Source organism: Chrysemys picta, chromosome 2, assembly GCF_011386835.1.
Source record: "Chrysemys picta bellii isolate R12L10 chromosome 2, ASM1138683v2, whole genome shotgun sequence".
Lineage (NCBI taxonomy): Eukaryota > Metazoa > Chordata > Testudines > Emydidae > Chrysemys > Chrysemys picta.
Window position 1 is genome coordinate 188,950,055 of NC_088792.1, and position 26,920 is coordinate 188,976,974.

Sequence of the window (26,920 nt, forward strand, 5' to 3'; positions counted from 1 at the left end):
TCAGAATAGCTTAAGATTCTATTTTGTAAATTACACTGTTATAATTCAAACTGCTTTATTTATTATTATTTATTTCTTAAACATAAGGGACACTACAGTGTTTTCCTTCAAAAAATATAGTTAGGATAAATAGAGAAAAGAAACAAATGAACAATTTTAGCCCCCAAAAGAAGATTTTTGTGAAGATATAGAAGAGTCTACCAACTCTTTGCCTTAACTATGGTGTTCTAACTACTACAAAGCTATAAAAAGTAAACTGTTTTATAGTACAGAAGATGAATTACATATAAAACATCAAAATATGTTAAAACTAAAATGTTTTAACAAAGTATTTAAAGTGCCAACAATAAATTAAACCATCAATCATTCAAAACACCAACATGCAGGAAAACCAATTATAGATTTATAAGTGTTTATTCCGTATTCAAAAAGCAATTACTGCCATATGTTTGAAGTTCAGATTTTTTTTAAAAAGTGTAACACCAATATAACTGGTTTATCTGTTGCATGTTTACACAAAAATCTATCTCCAAATGACATTAACAATAACTTAATTTTCATTCTGTAATAGGAATTTTTTAAGTTTATTTTCCTCCAATAAAGAAATTCACTGGAGTTTTTATTGAACTCACTTCTTCTTATACTATACTGAACACTTTTTAATTAGTGCACAACTTTATCGAAATGATCACCAGCACCTGCTCATTCTTGACTACAGAAGTTACATGTGAATTTATTGCTTTACCATATTGCATTAAAAGACTGGTTTTGTCAAAATGGTATTGTGTGGGGACTCACAAAGCTAAGGAATACTGATCAGTGACATGGAGGTTAATTGTTTTCCTTCTTGAAAAGTGTTCCCTACCAACATTTAGGAGAGGGGACAGTAGTCTAGTGACTGGAGCACAAGACAAGGAAGAAATGGTTACTTACTTTACAGTAACTCTGGTTCTTTGAGATGTGTTGTCCCTGCACGTTCCACTGACACTGCATATGCTCCCTGAGCAGTCAAGTTTGGAGTCTTTTCTTCAGCAGTATCCATTGGGGGATTGGGGGTCATGTGCCCTGAAAATGTCCTCATGCCTCTGAGGTCATAAAGGGACTACAACAGCTCCTCGGTTGCTTCACTGATACAGAATTCAGGTGTTTAAGACTGTAATAATGGGGATGTTGGGTGGGTCATAGAATGTTTATGAACAACACATCTTGAAGAAACAAAATTACTGTAGAGTAAATAACTATTTCTTCTCTGAGTGCTTGTCCATATAAATTCCACTGATGGGGACTCTCAAGCTGTGATCTGGTCTTATGGAGCTGAGCGCAAAGAGTCTAACTAAATACTGACTTTAAGATAACTCTGTCAAAAGGACAATCAGATCATGATACTTCTACAATGGAATAAAGCTGTATGAAGTTATGTATTGAACTCCACATAGCTGCCCTATGATGGACACAAACCTCAAAGAAGCTACCAAGGCTGCCTGAGCCCTCATGGAGCGGGCTGTGACTCTTTCTGGAGGGTCTAAGCTTGGCTAATTCTTAACAGTCTGATACAGTTAGCAATTCATTAAAAAAGTATTTGGGTAGAAATTTGTTGATGCTTCATCTTTTCTCCATAAACTACTAATAATTTAGGGTATACTCTGAATGGTCCATTCCTGTCTAGATAGAATGACAGCAGCATATGCATGTCTAAAGCTTGTGGCTTAGCTTCCCCCTTTATTACAGTGTGGCTGGAAAAGAAACAGAGAGGTGAATCACCTGATTAAGATAGAAATCAGCAGCTATTCTGAGCAGAAACTTGGAATGAGTTCTCAACATTACCCTCTCTTTGTAGGATATACTATAAGATGGCCCTGCCATAAAGATCGGAACTTCCCAGCCTTCTAGCAGATCTAATTGCAACCAAAAACACTGTTTTAATGGACCAGTGAAAAAGAGGGCTACTTGCTCAAAGGGGATCCATCAATCCCATCAAAAAATGTTTAGATGCCAAGAAGGTGTAGGTTGTCTGATGGGGGTGATAAGCAATCCAGCTACTGGGGAATGGGAGAAAACAGAGAGCCTGAATTGGAAGGAAGCCTAAGTGGATTCTTGGCCATTCCAGATGTCTAATGATAATAGGCAAACCACAGCATGTCTGGGATCTACAACTGTGATATAAATTAGCCCAGATTGTAACCTTTTTCCACTTGGTAGCACTGGTGGAGTCCTTTCTGATATTTATATGGATATTTTGGATGTACGATTAGCAACTTCTCTGTAACAATGACAACCATCCAGCATCCATGGTGTATGAAACAGGAAAGTCAGATGTAAATAATTTTGCCTTTCTTCTGCGATATCTAGTCCAGCTGGAGAGGCAGCTGGACTATTAGGTAAATTGAGAGGTTCTTCAGGTCCAAAAAACAGAACTTCCTTGGACAGTCTAGACCCAGCATCATCATCTTTGCTGAAACCTGTCTGAACTTTCTGATTACTCTTGTGATTATAGGAATTGAAAGATAAGTGTACATGAGACCAGGTGACAAGGGGATCAGGAACACATCTTCTAGAGACCCTTGATTCTAACTCCCTCTGGAATCATAGGACTGGAAGGGACCTCGAGAGGTCATGTAGTCCAGTCTCCTCCACTTCATGGAACAGAAGTTTAACCATTTCTTCTCTGACATTTCAAAGACACCTATGGACAGTTGTCCCCAACTAGTAAATATTTCTTCAATGATGGCATCCTTCACTGATCATTTGTGATTGCTTGAAAATTGTCTCCTGAGATGATCAGCCAAAACATTCTGTAGGTATTGTAACTGGAGAGCAACTAGATTTATGTTGTGACTGATACATCAGTTCCACAGCTACATAGTTTCCAGAGAAAGGGGAATAGATCTCATTCCTTCATATCGATGTAAAACATGGCTATGGTATTGTCTGTCAAGATCTGAATTGATGATCTCCTGAGAATTGTTCTCAACTTGAGAATGTTTAAGTGTAATAGCTGGGCCTCTAGATGAAACCAGAAGCCTTGAGTCTATAAATGGTCCACATGAGCTCCCTAACTCATGCTGTTACGAGAGTCATGGATGGTAACGGTAGAGAAACGCACTCCCGTGCAAATGTTTTCTAGATCCTTCCACCAATATAAAGATGAACAGATTTCTAGGAGTGCCTATACATTCTTCTCCAGATGGTTTACTGATATACTTACTTCAACCACCAATGCACGCAAGGAAGGCATGCATGGGAAGAAAAGCTAAAGGAAAAAGGAGTTCAGGAAATCTGGCAGTTTCTCAAAGTAACATGTTAAAGGTACAACAGCCATCTTTAATGAAATATAGAAAGAATATAATGGTAATATAGCTCCAACAGGAGCAATTCAATTACCTGAAAATCAAAAGGGAATCCTACAAAAAGTGGAAATATGGAAAAATTGTAAGGAAGGAATAGAATAGCGCAAGCATGTAAGGACAACATTAGAAAGGCTAAGACACAAACTGAGTTACACCTACCCATGGATATAAAAGGCAATAACAAGAGGTTCTATAAATACATTAGGAGCAAGAGAAAGACTAAATAAAGTGTAGATCCTCTATTTAGTGAGGAAGGAGAACTAATAATGGGCAACATCAAAAAGGCCAAGTGTTTAATGCCTATTTTGCTGTAGTCTTCACTTATGGTTAATGGTGACCAGACAACCAACATAATTCATATTAACAATAAGCGCAAAGAAACATAAGCCTGAATAGGGAAAGAACAAGTTAAAGAATATTTAAATAAGTTTCATGTATTCAAGTGGGCAGGGCCTGATGAAATTCATCCCAAAATACTTAAGAAACTAGCTGATGCAATCTCAGAACCATAAGCAATTATCTTCAAGAACTCGGAGGATGGATGAGGTCCCAGAGGACAGAAGAAGGGCAAACATAGTACCTATCTTTAAAAAGGGGAACAAAGAGAACCCAGGGAATGATAGACCAGTAAGCAAACTGTGATAACTGGAAAGATACTGGAACAAATTATTAAACAATTAATTTGTAAGCACCTGGAGAATAACAAGGTTATAAGGAATAGCCAGCATGGATTTCTCAAGAACTAATCATGCCAAACCAACCTAATTTCCTTCTTTGACAGGATTACTGGCCTAGTGGGTAAGGAGAAACAGCAGACATAATACATCTTGATTTTAGTAAAGTTTTTGACAGTCCTCCTCCCCCTCCCCCCCAATGATATTTTCATAAACAAATCAGGGACCTCTCATTTAGGTGAAATTACTTTCAGGTAGATGCACAACTGGTTGAAAGACCATACTCGGGATAGCAACCCATGGTTTGTGTCAAACCATGAGGGCTTATCTAGTGGAGCAGGGGTCAGTCCTGGGTCCAATAATATTCAATATTGCCATTAATGGTTTGGATAACAGAGTGGAAAGTATGCTTATAAAATTTGTAAATACTGAGCTGGGAGGGATTGGAAGCACTTTGCAGGATGGGTTTAGAATTCAAAATGATCTTGACAAATTGGAGAATTGGTCTGAAATCAACAGATAACATTCAATGAAGACAAGTGTAAAGTATTTCTCTTAGGAAGGAAAAATCAAATGCACAGCTACAAAATGGGGAATAACTGACGAGGGATAAGTAGCACTGCTGTAAAGACTCTGGGGATTATAGAGGGTCACAAATTGAATAGGGGTCAACAGTGTGATTCAGTTGTGAAAAAGACTAATATCATTCTGCGAGTATTAACAGGAATGTTGTATGTAAGACATAGGAAGTAACTTTCCCAGTCTACTCAGCATGGGTGAGGCCTCAGCTGGAGTACTGCGTACAATTCTGGGCACCACGCTTTAGGAACGATGTGGACAAACTGGAAGAACCCAGAGGAGACCATCAAAAATGATAAAAGCATTAGAAAACCTGACCTATGAGGAAAGGTTTAAAAAACTGAGCATGTTTAGTCTTGAGAAAAGAAGACTGATGGGGGAACCTGATACCCATCTTCAAATATATTAAGGCTGCTAAAAAGAGGTCAGTGTTCAATTGTTCTCCATGTCCAGTGAAGGTAAACCAAGAAATTACTGGTTCAATCTGAAGCAAGAGAGATTTAGGTTGGATAATAGGAAAATCTTTCTAACCATAAGGATAGTTAAGCTCTGAAATAGACTTCCTTCTTAAAATGGGGATAAATACTACTTATTTATTTCACAGGTATGTTGTCAGAACTACAGCTGGTAAATTTTAAAATTTTCTACTGGAAATTGCTATTTTGTCGAAACCAAAACTTCTTGTGGCAATGTGTGAATTTTAAAAAAAATCATTCCAGAAAAAAAACGTATTGATAAGATTGAAACATTCCACTTCAACATTTTTGAAGTGAAACATTTTTACTTTCTTTCAAAATTTTGTATAGTATAAGAATTTTAAATGTTGAAACAGAGGCAAAACATTTTGATTCAGTGAAAACAATTTTTTTCCAAAAGCAGCAAAGAATCCTGTGGCACCTTATAGACTAACAGACATATAGGAGCATGAACTTTCGTGGGTGAATACCCACTTCTTCGGATGCATGCAATTTTTTTCCAGAAATTCATTTAGAAGGAAGTTTAGAAATTCTCTCTTTTTATTCTGATTTGGAACAAAACCAATTTTAAAATCATGGAGTTGCCCACAAAGTAGATATGCCAGTTCCCGCATAGCTCTAATCACAGCAGATTAATGTTAGCACAGTATAAGACATTCTATACAGTAAGTGTTAAGTAGCAGTAACTGTTCCAAGTAAGCTGTTCACAGCCTTCCTAAATCATTTAGAAGTCAATTTTAAAAATTATATAAACCATTAGAATCACATATTACTATTACATATTGAATAGAATGCAATGACATCAGTGAACTGGTAATGATATAGTAAAAACCATGCAACTGTACTTATTTCCATTTTATTTGCAATATATTCAGATAAAAGGTCATATCAAATATATACCTTATACATACTGTCATATTCTACCAAACAGTTATTCATATCTTTAATCCAAATACACAAAATAGTCTCAGTCTGCCTTTGCTTTAATACCTGGGTTAAGTAGTTGAGTACCAGATATAAGAGATGTATATATAATAAATCAACACATTCAGTCAAGGGAGCATATTTTAGAAGTGTCATCCACTGTAGTTTATAATATGGATTCCTGATCTGCTCAGATTTGTTATGGTCCATAAATGTCACACAGCTCACAAAATGATGCTTATACACTATTATCAATGGTCCATCTGCTACCATAGACCTTTATAACCATTCTAAATCAAAACACCAAGCACACAAACAAAATTCCCTGCACCCACAAAGCTCCAACATAACCAATATGATTAAAGTATCTAAACATACCAGTTTTCTCTGAAGTTCTGAGAAATACCATGTCAGATGGGATTCGTTGATTCTGGGGAAAAAGCATATTTGTTTTTGTAAGAAAAAAAATCATTCCAATCAAATGTCCAGTAAGATCAGCAACTAAGGGTCACACTTGGATTGAAACGCAATTAAAATAGGATTTATCAAAGTACTTTAATTCAGCATTTGCAATTCAGAAATCAATATTTTGGAAAAATTATAGAATAAAACAGTAAAGCCTTTCAGATCCTCCCTATAAGTGGATCTCTTAAATGCCTGAAGAATTTTAATAAGGAGTATCTTAACTGTCGTTTTCAGTCAGAAAAAATACAATTATGTAATGTTGAAGGAACAACTAAAATCTTAAAAAGAAAACAATTCTAGTGTGTCAAACCCTCACCCTTTACTTGTTTTGTTTGGGGAGAGGATAGTAGATCCCACGGTGCAAGTTGAAGTATCTATCTTGGTACTTATATGGACCACATCACTAGAGCATGCCTCTTGAGTATTTCTGGATTTGTTTTCACAACTTAGGGTACATCTACACTACAGCGGGGAGTCGATTTAAGATACGCAAATTCAGCTACGTGAATAGCGTAGCTGAATTCGACATATTGCAGCCGACTTACCCCGTTGTGAGGACGGCGGCAAAATCGACTTCTGCCGCTTTTTGTCGGCGGCGCTTACTACCACCTCCGCTGGTGGAGTTAGAGCGCCGATTCGGGGATCGATTGTCGCGTCCCGACGGGATGCGATAATCGATCCCCGAGAGGTCGATTTCTACCCGCCGATTCAGGCAGGTAGTATAGACCAGACCTTAGAGAGGCAGGCCAGGACTATTATCCCATTTTAGAGATGAGGGAACTTCTGTCCCTGCCTCGCCTCCCCTCCCACCCACCCACCCCCCCCCCCAAAAAAAAGAGAAAAGAAAGAGGAGATGTATTTCCTCTCTAGTATGAAAAGCCACACCTATCTCCTGCATACAGAAAGGCTGTCCCAAACATTCATGGGTTTCAAAAAAAAACTGTCCTTTACTCAACTGTCAAAATCTCCCAATCCCCCACCATTTGAAAAACAAACAAACAAAAAAATAAACATACCACACATCTTCCACAATAGAGTTATGCAGTATGTCAGTACATAAATCTGCAGCACACTGGCATTCGTTTGATCTCTTTCTCTCCAAATTCTCAAACAAATACCGTAAGGGATACTGGACTGGACTACAAAGGAATGATAAATAAGGGCTTCTGGGAGTAGCAGGAAGAGAGAAAACACAGTATTGCATAATTTTGAGTTCCCTACTGCATAATTTAGGTCTGAAGTGACAACATACATAGGCCTCAATCCTAAAGCAGCACAAATAAAAAAATATTTTCTTTCTGTTCACAGGCCACCTTTACCTACTATGGGGATTTCTATGCCTCATAGACTCATTGACTTTCAGGTCAGAAGGGCCCCATCATAATCATGTAGTCTGAACTCCTGCACATCGCAGGCCTCAGAACCTCACCTACCCACTCCTGTAATAGACTCCTAGCCTCTGGCTGAGTTGCTGAAGTCATCAAATCATAGTTTGAGGTTTAATCAAATGCTGATTTTAGATAGATAGATTCAATTCATATGCCACTGGCAAACTACACAGTACATTTCTTAGTACATTTTGTATTTTTCCATATACTCCCTCTGAAAAAAAAAAAACACTCACTCACTCTCAGGGCATGTCTACACTACCCACCAGATCGGCGGGTGGGGATAGATTTATCGCATCTAGATACATCGACCCCCAAGTGCTCTCCCGTTGACTCCTGTACTCCACTGCCACGAGAGGTGCAGGCAGAGTCGACGGGGGAGTGGCAGAAGTCTACTCACCACGGTGAAGACACCACAGTAAGTAGATCTAAATACACCGATTTCGGCTACGTTATTCACATAGCTGAAGTTCCTCAACTTAGATCGATCCCCCACCCAGTGTAGACCAGGCCTCAGTCTTAAAGAGTAATTCTCACATAGCTTTCCCCTGGGAAAGCTGAAAGCTGCGGAGAAAGAACACAAGTGACATGCTAATTACATTTCTTGATGCAAATCTGGAAGATGCATACATGCCACGGTGATGGGCCTGAGTAGAATTTTGACGTTTTTAAACTTCTGAGTAAATTTAGGACTCCTATAAGGTGATGGGCTAAATGTACTGTCTTGAGCACGCATAGTGCATGAAGACACTTAGCGAGTTTTTCCACACAGCTTTCACAGATAATGATTCATTGACTATATGGCCAGAAGAGTCCACTGTGATCATCTAGTCTGACCTGTATAACACAAGCCATAGACTTCCCTGAATTAATTCCTGTTTGAACTAGAGCATTTATTTTAGGGAAAATATCCAAAAGTGATTTAATAAATGCCAGTAATGGTGAATCCACCACAATCCTTGATAAGTTTGTTTCAGTGTGGACTGATTTAAATCAAAGCAAATTAAATAATTGACTTTAATCAGGATTTAAATCAGCAACCGGAAACCTTGATTTAAATAAATGAATTAAATTAAATTAAAATAATTAAATGTTTTGCATTTGTACTTTTTAGTTCTTTTTGTAAGAAAAGACTGAGTTTCATTGTTGGTAACAATTACAATATGTTGATTTTCAGCTAAATATTGCCTTTACACTAAATATGGTGCTTTTTACTAATCAGGAGCATACATTACATCTATACACAATTAAGCAATTATATACCTTAGCTTACACTTACTCAGATTTTTAATATTTACATTTTTATTATGTCAGAAAATGGTGAATGATGCATTATTTACTAAATGATTACGTTTTTTACTTGTGATATGTGTCAAGCTCTATTTGGATGGAAATTCAAATCAATTAAAAATGCATAAGAACAGCATTTTAATTTTTTGTATTAAATAAATCTATTTTAAATGTGCTGGATACATAAGAAAAAACCATCAAAACTTGCTTTGCATTTAAAACTAACTGATTTATTAAATTAAGGAAGTATTATCTAAAGTTAGTAAACTGACCTGAATGTTTCTGGTCCCCGTGTCTCAAGATTTTAGAACTAGTAGATCTCATCCTCAAACCTATTTTTTATTCATGCACTGGAAGAGAGAAAACAAGCTTTCCTGCTTTTTCCCAAATCCCAACTGGTCTCTTAACTTTGAATGAACTAGTCATTAAACTGAACTAGCTGAATGACCTGAAATGAGGAAAGTACTCTTTGCACTTGCAAAAGAGGCTACTGTTGTCAAAAGCTGGCTTGGCACTTAAACTCTAGTTGCAGCTGCTTAGTCAGTGGCTTCCTCCAGTTCAGTAGTTTGACTCTCTCTAAAAACCGGCAGCAAATATCAACTGCTAAATATTTTTGTATTCAATTTAAATTACTTTAATATATTACAATAAATTCAGGCCTCAGTGTAGCTTGCCAATTTGAAATTTAATTTTAAACAGGGTTATTTATTTAAAAAGTAAACCAGTATTTAATTTAAATAAAAACATTGATTTAAATCAAAAATTTCTATTTAAATAAAAAAAAATCTACTTTTAATTTTTTTTTTAAATCAACTATTTTTTTTACTCAAACCTGGAGATGTTCCAATGGTTAATTACCCTCACTATTAAACATCTGCATCTCATTTCCAGTTGGAATTTGTCTAGCTCCAACTTTCATCTCTGCAATTCAAACTTCAATCATGATCATTTGCAAAATTAATGAAGTATCAAAAACTGTTCTGGTTCTATTTTGTGCATAAACTTCCAACTGTTCCAAATTGCATAGTGGGTTTGTGATGTGTACAAATAGTAACGAACTCCGGACCAATCTCATTTTCAGATTTTTCCCTAATCCAGTATTTGAAGTTAGTCTGCTAAAAGATGGAAGGCTAGTTCCCCAACATAGTGTACAGTCTTCAGATTGTAAGCTCTTCTGGGCACTGCTTGTCTCCCGGTATGCATTTGTACAGTGTCTATCACAACTGTGCCCTGATCTTGATTGGGGCTTTCAGGAGTTAGCATAATACAAATATTATTAACTCTAACAAGGCATAATGTTACCGTTTGAATATAAGTTTTACAGGAAATTCAATACATTTACAACATGACATTTCTGAAACCTTTTATTCCAAGCATCACTATAAGGGCATGTCTATACAGCAAAGAAAAAAACCTGCGGCTGGCCCATGCCAGTTGACTTGGGCTCATGGGGATCAGGCTGCGGGGCTGTTTCATTGCTATATAGACTTCCAGGCTCAGGCTGGACTCCAAACTCTAGGACCCTCCTACCCCAAAGAGAGCTAGAGCCTGGGCTCCGGCCCAAGCCCGGAAGTCTACACAGCAATGAAACAGCCCTGCAGCCTAAGCCGGCTGGCATGGGCCGGCGGCAGTTTCATTCTTTGTTGCATTGTGTCTGTTTACTGATGACTTCCTCTAAACGCCTTTCGTCAAGCCTTATACAGTAATCAAGAAAGACTACACGTTCATTTTCATAGGCAAGACACAGACCCACATATCTCCATATTCAGAGATAAAACATTTATGACCCAAAAGACTCACCACCCATAATAGTTCCAAGTCAAACAGGATTATTTATGTATTTAAAAAATTCTCAGGCACCTATTCCCTTAGTCCCTGTGCACACACAAAACCTTAGAAGCAACCAAATTTGACAAAAATGGTCACACTTAACTACTTCTACTTGCCCGCAATAAAACAGATTAAGCCGTCCAACAGTCAGAAAGATAGCTAACTAAACAGCATCTGCAGGATCCTAGGTTTGTACTCTGAGTGCCAAGGACCCTCCTTTGATACGGTGTCACACTACCCAAAAATTCAATTCACAGAGCAAAAAAACTACTTTTTTATCTCATTCTGCATTACAAGTGAGACATTAATCATCATATCAAGAATGGGCAAATTTTGAACTTTCGAAATGGCCTCCCTGTAGCAGTATTCAATTACAATACTATTATTTGAAAAGCACAGTCAACACACACACGTCAACTGCAGATTTTGTAGTATATGGGATTCTTTTTGGTTTGAGTTTTGAAGACTGACAAGAAGTCTTTTAAAATCTTCAAGAAACCTTTGGAAAAAACTTACAGCCTGTTTGCCCCAACATATTCCCGTTAAAAAAAAAATTGGTAAGGGAGAAACGATTCTGCTTGAGGGGAAGTCCAATAGGTACGGGAAGCTAGAGCCTGTTGGGGAAGGGTAGGCTATGGGAAGAGCAGCAGTGATGTTTGCTACTATCTTGGGCACCCATAAAAGTAAAGTGAGCATTGTCTGAAAATTGCCTAATTTTGGAGACACTGATAATTGATATTCATAGGTTTTAGAAGTAACCTAAAATCCCCATCAATAGCAAAAACCTCTGATATATAAAAAACACTACACTTTCATGAATCAAAATACCACAAAACTAGCAGTCCCCATAAACCCTGTTTCCTGGGAAATTCATCAACTGAAAATGTTTTCATTTACTAGCCTACTTGAACAGCAGTGGTCTGGTTCTTTGGGAAGAGGCTGCTCATCTGTCTTTACAACTGGTGGGAAAGTTTTGCAATGGTGGCTATGTACTAGAGAAGGAGAGGAATCTAAAGAAATACATTACAATAATGAAATAAATGATGGCATTTATGACCTATTAACTTGCAAGAACTAGGACCAACTCAACTAGGAACAGCCTATGTTCAAATTGGAAAGACACTGTGGCAAAAATTAACTTTACTAATGTACTGTATCTATACTAGTTGCACTCATACCATGAGAAAAACTAAAAGACATAAGACAACTCCAAAATTAAATAAATCTTCCCTTAAATGACAAGAACAATTAAATAGCTATCTTGTCTTCCTATTGATTAGCAATACATTTTTACAACTTCTCTGCCAACTCAGACATAAATCCACTGAACTCATCTCAGGTTACTGGCCTCATGCTTAAAAACTTCCAGTTTCTTGTTAAGAAGCTAAAAACTTAACCAACAGACAATACCTTGGCAAAAAAAAAAAAAAAAAAAAAAAAAAAAAAGATCTATCATCTTTAGAATTAAACAGAAATCCTAAATACCACCGTATGTTCAGCTATATCCTTTCTACAAATGGCTATCAGCTTTTATGAAGAAAGAAAGTCTCATTATAAAGCAAAACTATATTTATTATTAGTGCATGAAAAGTCTGCCTGGTACCTGCTAGCCTGAGGATTAAGCCTACTAGCCCTGGTGAAATATAAGACCAGTCATGTACTGTCTTTAATATTATCAATGTCAATGTCAACTTCTCATTTTAACAAAAATTAAATGCAAGTTAATACATATGTCTTGTTTTCGTTCTATGTTCTTTCTCTTCCTGGTTTCACTAAACTTATTACCTTTTTATTACTATAATTAATCATGAATGTTCTTTTTTCTATATAACTGGAATAACATACTTGACAAGGACACGATTTCCCAGGTGAATGGGCTAAGTTGGGCTGGCCAGAGAGTCACTTCTTTGCAGAAAAGGGAGGAATAAAGGAATAATTCAGCAAAAGCACTATTACTCCTTAACAGGAGGAAAGGGAAAGAGGAGGCAGCGACCAGAGTGGCAGGGGTCATTGCTCTTTAGCTGAAGGGAACAGAGTGGCATAAGTACCATTTCTTCTTTCAGAGAAGAGGGATAAGGTTGTAGCAGAGAAGCTACAGAAATATTATGAAAAATGTTCTCCATTTCCCCCCCCCACACACACACACACAAACAAAATAAGTTATTTTCAGTGAACAATTCAAATTCTGAAGTTTTGAACAGCTTTAGCTTTATGGTATTCAAGACAGAGTTGAGGCTAATGGGAAGAAGCTGCATCTCCTCCTTTTTTCCTGCTCTTATGGAGAAGTGAGGCAGTAAGATTTAAGGAGAAGACTTGAGCTCTTTGCTCTTCATCTCAGCAACCCAACAGAAAGCAGCTGTTCCACTCCCCACCACTGATTTCAATAACAATGGAAAGACACATTCACTGTTTCTGATAAGATGATCAACAATGAAATAGATACTGTTGCCATCATCATTGCTACTAGGCTTCAGAACTAACATTACATTGAGACAAATGGAGCAGTTTGCACCCCACCCACTTTTTCATGTTGCTACAAACTCAGGAATAGATCACCATAGCATCCAAATCACATCTGGAATGTTTTCTCCAAATCAAGATTAGAAACCTCATTTCTATAAAAAGTTAAATTGGCACACAATTCTTTTGCAAATTTTGTGACAACTCCATTGCTACCGACTGTTGAACATACAGGGACCAATTAATAGCTAACGGAGATGTCAGAGGGCCATAGACTAGTTAAAGGGAGAGGTTAAAGAGAAGCAGACAAATTCCCTGTATACATCATTGTACAGTCCAAACATTTAAGAATATTGATGAAAAAAATCACAGTTACAAAAGAAATCTAACCACGTCATCACCAGTGCTGATACTGGATAGCACAGATACCCTTGAAAAGACCCTGCTAAGATTACTGTTATATGAAGCCTTAATACTTACTACAGTAAAATGGAATGCTAAACTATATTTGTTCAGCCACTAGGTTGTGCTGTTCATAACAAACCTTATTTTAAACTAGCCTAGGGTTACCCTATTTGCAGTCAAAAAAGAGGACACGGGGGGAGGAGCCCCGCTCTAGCCCCGCCCCATCACTCCCTCCCACCCCCTGACTGCCCCCCTCAGAATCCCCAACTCCCCCCTGCTCCTTGTCCCCTGACTGCCCCCTCCTGGGACCCCTGCCACTAACTGCCTCCCTAGGACCCTACCTGTCCCCTGACTGCCCCGACCCTTATCCACACCCCCATCCCATATTCACACCCCCGCCCCCAGACAGACCCCCGGGACTCCCATGCCCTATCCAACTGCTCCCTGCCCACTGACAGGACCCCCAGAACTCCTGACCCATCCCACCCCCTCTGCTCCCTGCCTGCCTCGACCCCTCTCCACACCCCTGCCCCCTGACAGCCCCCCCAGAAGCCCCAACCCATCTAACCCCCCCTGCTCCCTGTCCCTGACTGTCCCAACCCCTCTCCACACCCCTGCCCCCCTGACAGCCTCCCCGAACTCCCAACCCATCCAACCCCCTACTCCCTGTCCCCCGACCAGGGCCAGCTTTAACAAGAGCCCAGGAATCGGGCTGCGCTCCGGCTGGAGTTGCGGGGTTTGAGGCCAGGCCGGAGGTGCTCGGCTGGAGCCAGGCCGGCTGCCCTGGGGCCGGCTGCCCTGGGGCCCGAGCCAGGCCGGAGCCGATGGGGTCAGGGCCGGCACGCTCGGCCGGAACCGGAACCGCTGGGGCCAGGAGTGCTCAGCCGGCACCACTCGGCCGGAACTGGGGCCGGTGCCCCGGGGCCCGAGCCGGGCCGGGCTGGAGCTGCTGGAGCCGGCCGGGCTGGAGGTGCTCGGCCGAGGCCAGGCCGGCCGCCCTGGGGCCCGAGCTGGGCCAGAGCCGCTGGGGTCGGGGCCGGCGCGCTCGGCCGGAACCGGAGCCACTGGGGCCGGGGCAGCGCGCTCGGCCGGAACTGGGCCGGGCCGGGGCCGGACTGGGCCGCATTGCGCCTCCCCGGAGCCCTCCTCCTCGCATCCCCCCGCCCCAGCTTACCTGCTGCTGCCCACCTGCCCCTGCTTCTTTTCAGACTTCCCGTGAAGATCTGATTCGCGGGAAGCAGGGGAGGGGGAGGAGCTGAGGGGCGGAACGTTCAGGGGACGGGAGGAGGGGGAAGACAGATGCGGGGCTGGGGGCGTGCTAAAGCTGCAGGGGATGGGGGGAACCGAGAAGGGGCTTTGGCTGCCGAGCAGCGCCGCTTTTCGATCTATAAATAGCCGAACGGGGGAAATCCTGGACATTTTTAGATTTTTAGAAATCCCCCCCCGGACAGCTATTTATAGATCGAAAAGCCGGACATGTCCGGGGAAATCCAGACATATGGTAGCCCTAAACTAGCCTCAGCCATACATGCCAGTTCGTTAAAGGATCTTTACGGAAGACATCTCTGGTGTTTCTCTCGGCGAAGGAAGCTCTATAGACAGTCTATATCTGGTACAGAAGCCTGACCTGCTAGTAGCAGCCCTGTGGCCTACAAGCTGCACACGATATAGCGTCAGAAGTAAACTAGTGCCAGAGGAGAACCGAAACAGAAGGAACAAATCAACATAGGTGGCAGGGCCACATCAATATGCCACTCTTCAATGCCCTAGAGAACTTCAGTTTTGACAAACCACCAGAACAGACTGGAAGCACTAGTTAGAAATATTTTGCATCACAGTCAAACTCCACATGGAAACAGAGATACTTCAAGTATTCTCTTTAATTTATGCTATGGGGAAGCAGGCAGAGCATATCTTTAAATGTTTTACCTTTACTGAAGACAGTCATAATGATCACTGTGAAAGAGTTCTGGCTATGTCTGATGCATACTTTACACCTCAGATAACTGGGGTTTACGTAAGAGCATGTTTTCACCAGAGAATTCAAGGACCAGGGGAAAATGTTGAATGTTTTATAAAAGCTCTGTATGCATTGACCAAAAACTATTTTGGGATTGCAAAACATGAAAATACCAGAGACAGGCTGGTTCTTCGGTTAATAGATAAGTTATATTAGGGCCAGCTGGCCCAAGTACTGAAAGGACATTAAGGAAGCGACAAGAAACTACTTTGCAGAATGTGGAAAATTAAGCAAGTCAAATGGACTCATGATTAAAGGCAACTGCATCATAATATCAAACAAAGTGAGAGGACAAATGCTAAATCTCATCCATGAAGGACATCAAGGACTAACTAAATACTCTGAACAGTGCAACCAGTGAGTGTGGTGGCCAGGCATCAACAGGACAAAGAATAAATTATCTGCAGGAGAACACTGCAGAACAAACAGAACACCACAAAACAAAACAAAACTTAAAAACACCACTTCTACCAAGCAGACCTTGGAAGAGACGAGATACAGATTGAAGTAAATTCAGAGGACATCATTATCTGGTCAGAGTGGACTACTTTTCCAGGTATATGAGAATAATGTACTTGTAAGAGGTAACATGTCACAGTATTATTGAGAAAATTAAGTGCACTTTTGCTTATTTCGTACTCCAGAACAAGTAGTAATGGACAATGGACCGCAATTCACTTCAGCAGAATTTAAGTCATTCCAAACAAAATATGATTTTGATCATATAAACTAGCAGCCCATGTTCAACAAGCAAATGAAGAGGCTAAGAGAGCTGGATACATAGTCAAGAAAATCCTACAGCAGGAAGATCTATTCCTGGCTCTCTTTAGTCACAGATCAGCACTAATAAAAACTACTAGATATAGTCCAGCACAATTCCTGATGGGAAGACAATTCAGATTCTGTTCCGAAGTCAGAACTGTAATTCTATCTCCAAAATGGTCAGACATCAAGAGACTAGCCAAATCAGATAAAAAGGCAAAAAAGAGCTTACAGATACTTTTATAATAGACATCAATCAGAGAACTGCTAGGTCTAGAACCTGGTGACCATGTTTTCATCAAACTGGATGGAGAAAAAGATAGACAACTCCAGCTGTTGTCAAGAAAAATAATTCAGCACCCAGATCATATGTGATCAAGGTTGACAGTGGAAAGTTCAATAGAAACCTTCAACATCTACAGTTTGTTCCTCAGAAAATCAACAGCGCAAACTCTATAGAGGGTGGATGCAAAACAAGATGATGGTGACTCATTGATTCCAAACTAACCACAGCCAGTCATTGCAACTAATGGACAGCCAGATGACCAAGTTGTTACACGTTCAGGTCATGTAATTAAAAAACAAGTACAATTCAGAGACACTTACCAGATCGATATGTACTGAACTTCAAAGATAACATGATAGTATACATTTTGTAAATGGTAAAAATATAGAACTAAAAGGAGTAGATGTAATGGAATGCTAAATTGTATCATGTGGTTCAGCCATTGGGTGGTTCTCTGTGTAACATACCTCATTTAAGCTAACCTCAGCCATACCTGGCAGTTCACTAAAGGATCTTATGGAAGACATCTCTGGTGTATTTCTTTGAGAAGGAAACTCTGCAAGCCAGTCTATATCTGGTACAGGAGCCTGACCTGCTAGCAGCAGCCCTGCAGACTACCATGTACAAGGCGTACATGACAAACAGGAAACAACAAGCAGCATATCCTGATTAGGGTAGAATACTTTCATTTCTTTTAGAACAGTGTTTCCCAAACTTTTAACAGCTGAGCTCTCACTTCAGGAAACGTAAATGAGTCACACTATCTGAAATGTTGCCATGTGGTGTTATCTACCCATATTATTTTACAAATGATTCACGCTACCTCCCAGTGGATAGTGCTCCAAGTTTTCTCCATAACCATAAAAGCAACAAATTTGTTTATTTCATTTTAGATGAGAACCAAAACTCACAAAAACCATCAACAAGTCTAACGTCTCCTCCCACCCCTAACTCGGATGGGCACTACCCTACATTTTGAGAAATGCCACTTTAAAGGATGATATAGTGAAGTTAATCAAACTCAATTTATACCAAGACCCCTCACTCACATCCTTTAAAAAGCCCCTGAAAACTTGCCTACAATGACCAGCCTCTCCACACCCCTGCCTTTGCTATATACATACCACCTGCTCATTTTGAACTGTACTATCCAGTTGACAGACCCCGTGGGTTGTGGCTTCTGTTCAGTTTGACACATTCACTTTATTGTAAAGCATTATGCAAACCTAAATGCATTATTAAGATTAAATAATAAAGTATGTCTTGACATAAACAAATTAGTTAAGATTCTTCCACCACAGAGAGGGAAGCACATATCCTCAGGAAAAAAAACACTCTCAAACAGTTTTTTTCTTTTATAAACCAGGAGTATTTTCTCCTACTAAAAAGGTCATTTCCACACTCCTCAAGCCCCCCCGACTCCGGTTATAATATTAATTATATTAGCAACTTTTCAGTTAACGAAACATTAACAGAGGTATTACTCAGAACCCGAACTGTTTTCACCATAAAGCAGTCAGTAGATTTGCTTTGAAATTAATCAGGCCTGTAAAACCAAAGGCTGTTCGAAGTTTAAATGTAGGAAAGTTTTTCACTTAAGTTGTTAGTGTTTGTGGTGCAGCCACTAGTTAACATATGGATCTTCCTCTCAAATGACTCATTAATTTCACTGCAGAAATGCTCTTGATGCATCTTCCAGTCAAATATAACGTTAACTTGCTTTTTTGCCATTAGAGCAAGCAATTGAACACTTCACTCCTGACTGGTTCTTTGGCTTAAGAGTCATACTTTGAAACTGAGAACTGCTTACTTCAACAAAATACAGGTAAAACATATAATTTCAAGTAGTCTTAAGGCCAATGTAAAAATAACCAGGATTTAGTTGTAATAAATAGAAACCCAGAGTGCATCAACTGGTATTTTTGATACCTAATCTCTGTAATAAAATAAATTCAACAACATAAAGCATTGCACAATAAGACAATCTGACTCCTAAGAATTCTTTTTTCAGTACTTGCATCCATGGTTAGGTCAGACAAAGAAAGAGAATTATAGTTGCAGCATAATTTGAAGTGATTATGCCACATGACTTATGACTGAGGTATTTTGGTTAAATCTTTATTCCACCCAATGAAAATCTACCTACCATTTTCCTAAATCACTAGAAATGGAAACACTGGACACGCAAATTAAAATCTGACCACATAAAGGTGCTGGGCTCCTCCTTTAAGGTAAAGTCAGTGGCAGATGAGGAAGCTCTGCATCTCATAGGAATGAGCCCTAAAGCAAGGAAATTTAATTAGTTCTAACCCTCTTGAGTTCTTAGAACATTATGGTAGGACATAATCCATAGACTGTACTGGCCTGTTAGTAATGGAAGATTACTTACCTAGTAACTATGTCTTGGAGTAGATTGCTGTCAGAGCCCCACTCCTGGAGCACATGTATGCTCTTAGGATGAAGGTGGAAACTGCTGAAAAGCAGTAAATATTAGAGCCTTGTGCATGCTTCCTTTCAGAAGCAAAAGTTCTGACCCGAGATGATAGCACAAATTCTAATCCAATTTTAATTTTTCTCAGTTCAATTAAAAATGCATCTAAAAGATTCTGAAGCGAGAAAGGAGGGTGAGGAATGTGAATTTAATACAGTAGAACCTCAGAGTTACAAATTGACCGGTCAACCACACACCTCATTTGGAACCAGAAATATGCAATCAGGCAGCAGCAGAATACAGTACAGTACCATGTTAAAGGTAAACTATTAAAAAAGGGAAAGTTTGGGGATTGTGGGTTTTTGTTTTTGTTTTAATTTGACAAGGTAAGGAAACTTTGTGATTGTTTCATTTAAATTAAGATGGTTTAAAGCAGCATTTTTCTTCTGCATAGTAATGTTTCAAAGCTGTATTATGTCAATATTCAGTTGTAAACTTTTGAAAAAACCACCACAACATTTTGTTCAGAGTTACGAACATTTCAGAGTTGTGAACAACCTCCATTCCCGAGGTGTTCGTAACTCTTAGGTTCCACTGTAAGACATCTTGTGATATGCTGTTGGTAAGCTCCTTACACTTTCCTTGGAGTATTGTCAGTATAAATTTCCACACAAAACTGAGTTCAGTGACATACCATACTTCTAATACACAATAAAGTCCTACAAAATGTAATAGGAATTGAATTAATAGGGTTCTATACAAGTCACCCTAAAAGCCTAAGTAGTTTAATAAGGAATTATATATTTTCCATAGGTTTTGTGACCATCACAGAAGAGATTTAAATTTGCTATTAAATTCTATAGAACTTGATCATTATCCGTGTCTAGTCCTCTAAGTCATGAAGATAACCTTGAGAATAGAATTTAAATAGAGGCAGAACGGTCTCCCTAAGTGCTGGCTTAAACACAAAACTTGCATCAATTGAATTAAAATGTATTACTTAAATCTAAGCAAAACCCTATGTGGAACCCCTTAAATCAATCAGTTTACTACTCGCTTTCAGAGATTTAGAACAATCATTAGGAGCTACAGAAATGTCTGGGTGCTGACCACTTTCAACAATCTGGCCACAGCATTTAGATGTCTATATCTGTCTGACCTCTTCTGAAAATCTAGTGCTCCTGGGGCTACTTTATTAATTATTTATGGTCATATTTAAATTAAAACCTTAATTTTTAATGAAGCTGCCACAGACTTTTCTGTCTGCTGCACCAGAGTGTTGAAGAATCCAGGAACCTTGCTGCAGAGTTTTGATCCAGTTTATTATGAGGTGCATGGAACCTTGATCTGAATTTTCAGAAATTTGTCCTTTGGTATGTACAATATGCAGTTACAGCCTGAGTCCAGGAAAGCCCATCTGAATTCATAATCTGAGTCAAAGCGAACATGGATGTCTTATGATTGATTTTTAGCTTCGGGGGGGAGGGGAGAGGGGGGGGAAGAGAGAGAGGCTTGTTACACAACATCTGAAAGGCTGTCTAAATACTTTTGAAGAATGAGCTCTGAGAAAGTCATTTGTCCAGACAGGGGTACATGTGGCTGCCTTGATATTTTAAGTGTGCTACTACCATTGCCAGAAATTTAGTTAAGAGACTTGGATGTGTTGAAAGACTCAAAAAAGTACTTTGCACTGACAGTGGTCATCGTCTACACAGAATCTCATGTATTTTCAATTCCAATAGACTTGTCCAACAAAAATGTGCAAATAAGTACATTTTAAATGGAGAGCTGAAACCTAACCTTGTAGACTTAGGGAAAGAATTATTTTTGTTTGGGCATGGGGAAGAAACGGGAAGAAAACTGAATCCCTTCTCTACCTACTCGTGAGGGGCTTCCTCTATACAATTCACTTCCACCTTTAGCATCTTCTCACGAATGAGAGCCTTAAAAAAAGGGGGGGGGGGAAGGAGCAGGTTGGAGTGAAATTGAATAGGGTACCCTTTCTGAAGGGCTTCTTGGACTCCTTTGTCAGAAATGATTCTAGTCCATGCAGTAAGAAAGGAGGAAGAATAATCTCCAAAAGGGAATTGAGGAAAAATGTAGACATACATAAAATTTAAGGGAGGGCTCTCTGCCAAACTGCCATTTGCCAGATGACATGCCAGATGAAGCAGCAACAAATGTGAGCTTTGACTTTTGATGCCTCCTTCTGTGCCTGGTAGAGAATGACTTGATACTGACCCTATGGTGCTGGGAGAAAACCAGCCTCTGCTATCTGCAAAGTCAGATTTCCAACATGAGCTTCTCTGAGAAAGACCCAAGGCACAAAGATTCCTCTGACAGGAAAGCCTTAAGTTGATTTTCAAAGTCCCAACAACATCTTCGGGTAAAGCCTGCACAGATCCAAGAAGCCTAGGGCAGTAGCTCTCAACATTTCTAGACTACTGTACTCCTTTCAAGAGTCTGATTTGTTTTCCATATCTCCATGTTTCACCTCACTTAAAAACTACTTGCTTACAAACTCAGACATAAATATATAAAAGTGTCACAGCACAAAGCACGCAGCACTGAAAAATTGCTTACTTTCTCATTTTTACCATATAATTATAAAATAAATCAATTGGAATATAAATATTGTACTTACATTTCAGTGTATAGTATATAGAGCAGTATAAACAAATCATTATCTGTATGAAATTTTAGTTTGTACTGACTTAACTAGTGCTTTTTATGTAGCCAGTTGTAAAACTAGGCAAACATCTAGATGAGTTGATGTACCCTCTGGAAGACCTCTGTGTACCCCTGGTTGAGAATCACTGGGTGCATCGACCTTTCAGTCACCATATACAGTAACTCCTCACTTAACGTTGTAGTTCTGTTCTTGAAAAATGCGACTAAGTGAAAGGATATTAAGCGAATCCAATTAATGTAAATGGGGGGGGGGGTTAGGTTCCAGGGAAATTTTTTTTTTGTCTGACAAAAGGCATTATATACATTTTAAACAATTTTTAAACAAGCAATTTAATACTACGCTGGGGGGAGTAGTGTGCACGTGCGGTGTGTTTACAAAATACTGTACGTACAGTACTATAGTTGGGAGGTGCCCCTGCCTTACCCTACACAGACACAGCCCACTGGCACGGGAGACAATGAGGCAGGCAAGGAGGCTGAAGGTGCTGTAGGCTAGGAGAAGCACATTGCACAGCAGTGGCAGATTCCCCTACTCTACAAACATGGGGGAGCTTGCACCTCGAGTCTTTGCTCCTCCCCCTTCCCCACAGCAATCAGCTGGCTGGAGGCGTTTCTGGGGGAGGAGCGAGGACTTGACGCACAGGATCTCCCTTCCTCCCCTACCTCCCAAAGGCCGCAGCCAGCTGACTGCCCTGGGCAGGAGGCGGGGGCGAGGGGGAGCCTGTGCGCCAAGTCCTTGCTCCTCCCCCCTCTCTCCTGCCCCCTGAACACAGCAGGTCAGCTGATTGCCCCGGGCAGGAGGGAGGAGCGAGGACTCAGCGTGCAGGCTCCACCTCCCTCCCGAACACCGCAAGCCAGCTGATTGCCCAGGGCAGGAGGGAGGGAGGAGGGACGGGGAGCCCGCGCGTCGAGTCCTCGCTGATCCGCAGGGTCTGCCGGTGGGCAGGAGGCGCTGGGGGAGGAGGGAGCGTAGGGAGGCTGCCAGCTGTGGAGAAAGCAGGCAGCCAAACAATGTAAGAGTGGAGCATTGCACAACTAAATGACCATGTTCCCTAACTGATCAGCAACGTAACAATGAAATAACGTTAACCGGGACAACTTAAAGTGAGGAGTTACTGTATGCCCATACTTCACATGTATTTTCTCATTACAGAAATTGAACTTGGGGTCCGCCATCATAGACCAGTTCCCAAATGAACTGGCATGAACAACTGGGCAAAAACAAATATTTCTTTAAAAAAAAAAAAAAACTACCAATAATAATTACAACTTGAGACAAAAAACTAATTTAGCCAAAGAAAGAAATGACTGCAAGCGAAAGAGGAAGAGGAGACTGAGGGTTCCCAGTCTCTCTCAGCACTGCAATCAAAGATATGGAATAGATTTGGTGCACAGCTCTTTGAACATTTGAATATGAGAGTTGCATAATTACATAAAAGAACACATACATGTTTCCAAGAGCCACTGCTTTCTAGAAGGTGCACACGCACACTTTTAGCACAAGTGAAGAACGGTACTGACAATTTTTTTTAAACCTCTGAAAACAAAACTTATGAGACATATTTGAGAAATATACAAGAATTTTAATTTGCCAGTGAAAGACACAGAACAAACAAACAAAATCAAATGAATGAAAAAGGATAGATTTAAGGCCAAAAGGGAACCACCATGATCATCCATTCTGAACTCCTATATAACACAGTCCATAAACATTTACTCAATAATTCCTTCAGTGAAAGGAAATCAAACTACTTATAAATATAAATGCATATGTTTATAGTTAATTATAATTAAATTCAAACAAAAAACAAAATTGCTTGAAGATTCTGAAATAAAACTAAACTAGTCTAAAATATTTGTAAATAGTTAGTATTTCATAAGTAACTGTTTCAGTATACTAGGGCTGTCGATTAATTGCAGTTAATTCACGATTAACTCAAAAAAATGAATCGCGATTAAGTGCAGTTTTAATTGCACTGTTAAACAAAATACCAATTGAAATTTATTAAATATTTTGGATGTTTTTCTACATTTGCATATATACTGTATTCTGCGTTGTAATTGAAATCAGTGTATATTATTTTTATTACAAATATTTGCACTATAAAAATGATAAATACAACAAATAGTATTTTTCAATTTACCTCATACAGGTAATGTAGTGCAATTTCTTTGTCAAGAAAGTGCAACTTACAAATGTGGACCTTTTTTTTGTTACATAACTGCCCTCAAAAACAAAACAATGTAAAACTTCAGAGCCTACAAGTCCACCCAGTCCTACTTCTTGTTCAGCCAATCGCTAAGACAAACAAGTTTGCTTACATTTACAGGAGATAATGCTGCCCACTTATTTACAATTTCACCAGAAAGTGAGAACAGGCATTTTTGCATGGCACTTTTGTAGCTGGTATTGTAAGGTATTTACATGCTAGATATGCTAAACATTTGTATACCCCTTCATGCTTCGACCACCATTGCAGAGGACATACTTCCATGCTCATGACGCTTGTTTAAAAAAAAAGCATGAATTAAATTTGTGACTGAACTCCTTAGGGAGAATTGTATATCCTCTGCTATTTTACCCACATGCTGCCATATATTTCATGTTATAACAGTCTCGGATGATGACTCAGCACATGTTGTTCATTTTCAGACACACTCACTGCAGATTTCACAAAACACAAAGAAGGTACCAATGTGAGACTTCTAAAGATAGCCACAGCACTCGACCCAAGGTTTAAGAATCTGAAGTGCCTTCCAAAATTTGAGAGGGATGAGGTGTGGAGCATGCTTTCAGAAGTCTTAAAAGAGCAACACTCCGATGCAGAAACTACAGAACCCGAACCGCCAAAAAAGAAAATCAAACTTCTGTTGGTGGCATCTGACTCAGATAATGAAAATGAACATGCATCGGTCTGCACTGCTTTGGATTGTTATCGAGCAGAACCCGTCATCAGCATGGACGCATGTCCCCTGGAATGGTGGTTGAAGCATGAAGTGACAGATGAATCTTTAGCGCATCTGGCACAAATATCTTGTGACATTGGCTACAACAGTGCCATGCAAACACCTGTTCTCACTTTCAGGTGACACTGTAAACAAGAAGTGGGCAGCATTATCTCCTGCATATGTAAACAAACTTGTTTGTCTGAGCGATTGGCTGAACAAGAAATAGGACTGAATGAACTTGCAGACTCTAAAATTTTACATTGTTTTATTTTTGAATGCAGTTTTCTTTGTACATAATTCTACATTTGTAAGTTCAACTTTCATAATAAAGAGATTGCACTACAGTAATTGTATTAGGTGAATTGAAAAATACTATTTCTTTTGTTTTTTTACAGTGCAAATACTTGTAATCAAAAATAAATATAAACTGAGCATTGTACAGTTTGTATTCTGTGTTTTAACTGAAATCAATATATTTGAAAATGTAGAAAACAGCCAAAAATATTTAAATAAATGGTATTCTATTATTGTTTAACAGCGTGATTAATCGTGATTAATATTTTTAATCACTTGACAGCCCTATACTTTTTTCAATTTCAAAAGACAGTCAGCATAAGTGTTAATAGTTGGCATCTTTATTGTCTAAAATAAATTTAAAAAGCATCAACCTTTTCCACTATGATGAGGTCTCCAACTTGTATGTCTGAACTCTTAACTTGCACTTTACCTTAAAAAAAAGGAGAAGTTTAATCAACTTAAGAAAATAACAGCAAAATTACATGAACACAAATAGTACTTCAAGAGAATATTACTGTTGGGAAAACAATGTTATAAAGAACATAAAACTGATCTTTAAAGCTGTATTCAAAATTAAGTAGCTTTAAACTGTCAGACTGTCACCAAATTATTTATCCTAATATATTCAAAAATTCATGTTGTATTTATCATATTAATATAACTAGGTGTTACAAGAATAAAAAGCTGTGGAAGATGCTTGGGTATGATCTACTGCACTAACATTTGGACTGAAAAAGCACATGGAGTCTTTCAACTCATCTAGTACATACCACTTCTGATCCTGACCAAGTCAGAAGTAATTACCTGTATTGCTGCAGAGTGCCCTAACTGAAATGAGCTGCTCGTCAAAGGCCAGTTACAAGTGGGCAGCTTTATACAATCACTAAAGTCATTGTTGCAATTGGCTGTGACTGAGACTAATGCTGACAGTCACAGTGGAGCAGACACACCAAGCTTTCAATGGTATAAACAATTAACTACTCTCTCATTTTGAAAGAAATACTTCTACGTCAGGAAGTTTGCAATGTAGCTCTCTATTTTATCTATTTGAAGTTAGAGGACTTCACTCTCCAGAGCTGTCAGTCCAATAACTGCTATGAACGCTAAATTCATATTTTAGAGAAGTAAAACTCAACATTTATGTAATAATTTAAATCTTTAGAGCACTTTGCAAACATTAACCGACAAATCCTCACAACAACCCAGTAAGGTAGGTAAGTTTCATTAGCACCACTTGATGGGTGGATAGAGAAGGCAGAGAGGTTAAGTAACTTGCCCAAGGCCACAAAATGAATCACTGGTGGGCCTGAATTAAGAGTTTAGGAGTTCCTGTATCCCAGCCCTGTGCTCAAAGCACCAGACAATGCTGTTTTCCTAAAGAACAAAAAACACACAGTCGTACCTGGAAAATAAAAAGACTAATGCATCAAGTATTTATAACCTCTTACAAGAAAGAACTTCGACAGATATCAAGTTTAGCAACCCCTAACTAAGCAGAGAATTTTTCATTTTATATATAATATACATAAATAAAAGCTCAAGAACTGAAATACACAGTTAGATAACTGAAAACTTCTATTTTCCCTCCTCATATTTGATAGACTGAACTAGTATCACGTAGCTTACAATCAGTCACTGATAATTAT

The 26,920-nt window shown here is 39.2% G+C and overlaps 1 protein-coding gene across 9 annotated transcripts in view; it reads right to left on the reverse strand.

The window, feature by feature from the left end:
* ATP9B (ATPase phospholipid transporting 9B (putative)) overlaps positions 1–26,920 on the reverse strand; it is a 286,760-nt gene that overhangs the window by 194,293 nt on the left and 65,547 nt on the right. For 7 of the 9 annotated variants that reach the window (XM_042860452.2, XM_008164437.4, XM_008164435.4 and 4 more), the window contains 2 exons: positions 25,646–25,704; positions 6,379–6,430 (listed from right to left, as the gene is read on the reverse strand). In XM_042860452.2, the coding sequence (XP_042716386.1) occupies positions 6,379–6,430; positions 25,646–25,704 (111 nt within the window). The remainder of the gene's footprint in view (positions 1–6,378; positions 6,431–25,645; positions 25,705–26,920) is intronic. The other 2 variants (XM_065585119.1, XM_065585122.1) reach the window with 1 other exon arrangement.